Raw genomic sequence first — 6,000 nt, 5'->3', positions numbered from 1 at the left:
TAAATTCAATTTAAAGTGTTTCACACACTGAAAGTGCTTCACAGTGTGCTGTGGTGCCGTAGTCAAATGAAATAATAAGCATATACTCAATTGAAATCATTATAAAAGATACTATTGATTTAAATAATCAACAATCAGTGCTGTATAGAGTCTTTAAGATAAACATCTGGAAGTAGTTTCTTAATTTTGATAATATTGTAGTAGCCTGTCCATTTAAATTTAAATTGAAGGTACATATTAACGCAGCTGCATTCATGATTATTCCAATAGTCCTGTTCAAAGGAAAAAGACTCACAGTAATATGATGTAACTTGGCAGTGAAAGTGCGTGTGGGCACATGAACCGAGCGGTGCAGTGAGTGGAAGCAACAATACTGCCGACAAGGGGGAGTTTCTTCTTGCAAAGCGCATGCTATCCCTACAAAAATTCCCGGTGACTTCAGATCCAAGGAGGTGGTGATATTCATGGGAGCACGATTCAAACTCGAGTCCTCTCACTTGGAGTAGGAGTTCAGCTTCAGCAGCCCTGGAGCCAACGCGCTGCTCTCTTTGCGCCTCTTCTCTTGTTTAACATAAACTAAAACAGATGGAATAATGTTTGTTTAAAATATCATTTTTTTCAGCGCTGGAAGAAGAAAAGGTCACAGGCTTTCTAACTTTTGGACTGTAGTTAAGTGCTGATTTGTTAACCTGAAGGCATTCTGCATAGTCTTACCTGGGCATTATGAGGAGGTATCCAGGCTTTCATTCTTGGGAGAGGATGCCGTCTTGCTGAACTCGTGTAGCCTAGTCGCGGTTTTTTTTTTATAATTTGCTCATATTTTAGTGGCTGTTGATAAAACTGTAACGCGATCTGCCCTTTTACGCGGTAGTTTCAAAACTTTGCATGCCCAAAATGGACCGTGCGGGATTTGCTGTTTTAATGGTTCTGACTCTTGCACTGGTGCGACTTGGTGATAGTCACAAGGACACAACAGGTGTGAGGAAAGAGGGTGCGGGCGCAGAACAGGCGGTCTGGGACCAGCAGCAGTCCCGGGTGAGGAGTCAAGGTCACTCGCCAAGGGGACCAGAGGACGATGCATCCTCCAGACCATCCGCTGAAACCTCTACTGGGGCCATCCAGTCTAGAACTCTTGTCCGCCTTCCCAGGGGCACATCATCCCAAGGGGATGGCAGGCATACATCCAAAGCAGGACCGGCTCATGGTGCAGGCAGCTCTCGGGAAGACCTCGCCTCTGCGCAGCGGGATGGTGCGCTGCGCACCGCCAGACACCCGGTCAGCCAGAACTCCCCACAGCACAGAACCAGAGTGAACCGCAGGCAGAGCAGCAAGCCCAGCTCTGCCAGCACAAGGCGACTTGTTGGGTAAGAGTGACAGCCAAGTGCTACAAGCATGTTCTACTTTGCTTTATCAAACTGTTCAAGCAGTTTAGCTTCACTGTATGAGCAGTAATTTTAGGAATTTGTGTGACCTATTTCTACACCAGACCATGTGGTTTACTGCAAAGAGGTGGTGGCCCACTTTAGCAGGAACTATCTTCCTGCAAGGCAAACCAAGTGATGATGTAACTTAACAACCCAGAGAAAGTGGCTGTAAATTGTTTTTCCACATCAATACAAGCTGCAAGGATAATGTGTGTGTTACCCAATAGGTGAAAGTGCTGTACACAAAATAAACATGCATGTCTCCAATGTATGTATTTTGATATAACGGTCATGGCAGGACATGAAATAATAGCTGAGGTTAAACACTGTGCTGATTAAAATGCTGATAATCGAAACATCTAATGCACAGCAAATGTGAATGGGTGAACTGCATTTGAACTGTTTTGAAACTCATGCAACTCTACATTATGACCATTTCCTCTCATTACTACACATTACAGTATATTTAAATTGCAGCAGGGGAACTGGCTGCAGACCACTTCAGTGTGTGTGCCCCACTTTGGGAGATCCACATTGTTGCCTGTGGCCATGTATTGTAGTGGCTCAACTGGAGCCTTGCCTGGTGAACATTTGCACATTCACTTAGTGATCAGAAACACCTGTTTCTCCGATGGCCCTCTGTCAATGCTACAAATCCTTGTTTTTTTGTCTCTGTTAATCTCTGAACAGGACCATGGGTTGTTTCCATATTAGAGCTCTTTTCTTTTTGTTAAATGAACCCTTGTGCATCCAGTCCTGTTTATTCCATAGGGACAAAGCATGATACACACCGGAGGGGAGGGTGTTTACATAATCAGAAGGGGATTTGAATGGTCTGGGTTGCAGACACTGAAATATAAATGAAATATCTCTTTTGTGTGTCCCTCTTGCTTTTAGGAAATATATTATTTATATGGCCAATTTATAGGGGACTCTTTACAAGCAATTGGAGGATTCAACCAATTGGTTTGCCATCTGTAAGAATACATATAATGTGTACTCACCTGCCTTAAGCCTTTAAAAAGCCAAGAGGAAAAGGACTTATGCCCTGAACATATCCGTCACTCAGACAGTTGCAGTGATGCATGCTTGAATTGAGGTGCTGTCTATTTAAAGCAGCACATAAAGAAAATAGCTGCCTGCGCTGTAGTATTAGATCCAACATGCTTTATTGCAGCGTGGGCCGAATGCCTTGCTTGACACTGCCAAAAAAACATACTCCAGTGTTGAATGAATAGGGTTCTTTGAGTTTTAAAGAAGCATAAACGTGGTGTTACATAAATCTGCAGCAACATTACCTTATAGTAGTCTACACAGCAATTTTAACACGTTGATTCATTATTTTCAGAGGAATCATCTGCTGCTTGTTAGAGTGTTTTCATGACACATTTCCTCTTGGAATTCCCACTTAGCTTACTCATTTACTGTACCCCGCGGCACCGGCAGCGCTAGGTTCACTTAACCTTTCTTTTCCTTTACATTCGAGTTGACTCAGTATGACTCCCCTTTCTGTTTTCAGTGCACCTGTCAGACATTTGAGTGATCCAGATAGCTCAGTGGTGAAATAATACCCCCACTCCTCATGTTCGGGGTTCAAACAGAAATATAACAAGGTGTGAACATGGTCTTATCTGTATTTTAACCTGAGGCATAGTAATTATGCTGCATGAAATTCTCCATTACATACATGTGTCCCTTGATGGAATTTGAATGTGGTGACTGATGTCTTTGGCACGGGTCTGGTCTGATGTGTGTGATTTATGTCAGAGCTAAGCCTGCCAGATCAAGGGACCAAACAACTGCATGTTATCTCTGTGACGCCTCACTCGCAGTATCTAATGAGAGCAATCTGACTGAGGTCAGTGAGTCAATCCCTGTTATCTCCTCAAATCACCACGAGTCAGACATCCACTTACTGTAATATCTTGTGAAAAGATGATGGGGCGCAGATCCATGCCAGCGCGTTGACTGTTGCCCTGAAGTTGCTCATGCGGTCTGGTGCCTTTTCATCTATCTCTCTGCAAGAAATTGGCCTCCTCTGCAAGTACGGATTAAAGAGTGCAAAGAATCCAGTTATGACTGTTTAAAACTTGTCATCTCTCATTTGCTCAGTGATTTATAGAAGATGCAGGGTGCTTTTCATGTCCCATGTGTCTCGGGTAATCCCTTCAAGGCTCGGATAACTCTGTATTTGTTTTCACTCTGGACTCTCGCATAACAGATAGAGTTTCATGACTTGCCCAGAAATGCTTATCGAATAAAATGCAATTAAAGTGTAATCTCAAAAGGTGTTCATATCAATAGGCTAGCCACATCAGAATGACCTGAAACTATAACAGCTTTAGCAATCAGATCCTTTTGTCATGCAAAGGTTTGAGGCCTTCCACATTCATTGTTATTATTATATGGATTATGAGGAGGTCCTCTATATTAATGTATGCTTGAACCAGTATGATCAGTGTTTTATTTCATCCTGTTTTCTTGGGTCTGTCTTCCTTTATTCAGGCCTAATGTGTGTGGAGGTCAGCAGTGCTGCTCCGGCTGGGCTTTGGCACCTGGAACCAGACGCTGCATAAAACGTAAGTAAAACCTTTAATATGTAAAATCTGAATAAATGTGAAAAATACTCTTTCATTCATCTACTGACACTTTATTGTTCGCAAACTAAGCTCCTACATGTTAATAGAGCCTGCATTATCTATATTAGAGTTTTCTCCACCAGTAAACTATGCAGACAGAGAGGCTTTACAACCGTATGCAGACAGACTGAAAAATAACAGTAAAAGGCTACTAATAACTATCCTGTCAAGTGAAATTGCCCTGTGAAAGTTTTCCTAGGGTGTTATTGCCCTCATGTTCATGTTCATCATGTAGTGTTTTCCTTTTCTTTTCATGTAAGATCCTTGCGTGGAAATTACCAGCACTTAGCACTTGGCTCTCTTTTTGACTAAAGCCCCTTAATTATGGGTGGAACGGCCTCTTCTTTTACTTGACCACAGCAGTATTGGATATCTGAACTGCCAGATAATTAAAAGTGGAGAAGAAGACACCGGCTGTGGATGAATAATCCAGCCACAACTTCAAATTGTTAGTTTTTGTTATTTCTGTTTTAAACTGGACTGTGCTGGTTGGCCAGATCACAGTCTTGTCATGTAAGACCTGATCATGTTAAAAAAAAAGCTTAAAATACAAATGGCTACAACTTACACCAGATGTACTTGTTGCATGTCATGTTTCAAATCAGGTTTATGTCCACCATTGTTTCTTGGAGGCTGTAATAACAGGTTGGAACTGGAGCTGTTTTAGTCACAGTTATCTATCTATGTATCTATTTTTTTTTTACTTGTTTACTGTTTTTTCTCTTTCTATCTCTCTCTCACACACACATCCATACACAGTTCACACACAATTTAGCCAGTCGATTACACAACATGCTGTTTGGCCCCAGCCTCCTAATTAGATCTCCTTCCCTCTTGCCCAGCGCAAAGCCTCCTTCCATTTTTTCTCATGTCCCAGCTAAAGGCACACTTACTGAGGTGTAAATTACATTTAACGTTGAGCTGTAGTTACCCAAATTAAAAGAGCAAATACTTTTAATCTGCCAGAAAGTAACAGGTCCAGTCTAACGCGCCTATGTTAAACAAGGCAGTGCATCTGAGCAGGCCAGGGGTCTGTCCAAGCATCTGGACCCTCTTACAGCTTGGCCCTCACCCAGGTCTGACTGGAGGCTATGCTATCATCAGCTGAGTGAAACCCTACGGCCGGCAAGGTGCCAACACAAAGGTCCCAGACTGGAGCAGGGACTGGAAGCCCCCACGTAGAAGACCTCCGTGGAGAAAACAGGCTCAGGCTATCTTTACTCTGTCCTCGCCTGAGACCCACGGCTGCTTTATTAGGAGATGGCAGCATGAGAAAACATGTTCACAGTGGGGGAAAGAAAAGGAACAAACCTGTCGGCTGGGAGCATAAGTAAAAACATATCATGGCTGAGCTGTGTCTAGGAAATTCTCACTGAAGGGATTGAAGTAATGTCTAATATTACAGGAAAAGTGTCAGCTGCAGGCTTCACCTGCGAGACTGGATTGGGTGTCTTGAGTTATGGCCTCCTTGTTCAGTTGGGTTGAGCTCAGAGCAAGTTGTGACAGCTTTTGTGTGTAACTTATTATTATTTTATGGGGTGCCAGCCAGGAGATATCCTGACAAAAGTCATTAAGTCATACACATACAAAAAAAAGTCAGCCAACACAAAGGAGGTTCGCCTTAAATATAAATTAAATGGCTCATACAACCTTAAATAGACATTGGTAAAAAAAAAAAAAAAAAAAGCACATTAACACAACATTTTTATTATTAAAAAAATGCATTAACAGAGTTAAAGCTTTTTCAATAAACAAAACAATATAAAATTGTTCGTTTATGTGTGATTAAGAGTTCATTTTTCAGTCCATAAAAAACATAAAATACTCAGTCCTTTTTGAAAAAACAAAATACATATGTAAATCACTTCAACAAAAACCAAACCAGAACAGTCTCTCACGATTTGAGGAAAAACCTCTAGTCACGTTAACAAGCATTA

The 6,000-nt window shown here is 41.9% G+C and overlaps 1 protein-coding gene across 1 annotated transcript in view; it reads left to right on the top strand.

The window, feature by feature from the left end:
• The first annotated feature begins 510 nt into the window (after nt 1-510).
• LOC122998258 (latent-transforming growth factor beta-binding protein 2-like) overlaps nt 511-6,000 on the top strand; it is an 83,812-nt gene continuing 78,322 nt past the window's right edge. The window contains exons 1-2 of the mRNA XM_044375041.1: nt 511-1,364; nt 3,930-4,003. Of these exons, the coding sequence (XP_044230976.1) occupies nt 886-1,364; nt 3,930-4,003 (553 nt within the window). The 5' untranslated portion in view covers nt 511-885. The remainder of the gene's footprint in view (nt 1,365-3,929; nt 4,004-6,000) is intronic.

This window comes from Thunnus albacares, chromosome 15, assembly GCF_914725855.1.
Source record: "Thunnus albacares chromosome 15, fThuAlb1.1, whole genome shotgun sequence".
In the NCBI taxonomy this organism is placed as follows: Eukaryota; Metazoa; Chordata; class Actinopteri; order Scombriformes; family Scombridae; genus Thunnus; species Thunnus albacares.
This window is presented reverse-complemented; position numbering and strand designations above follow the sequence as displayed.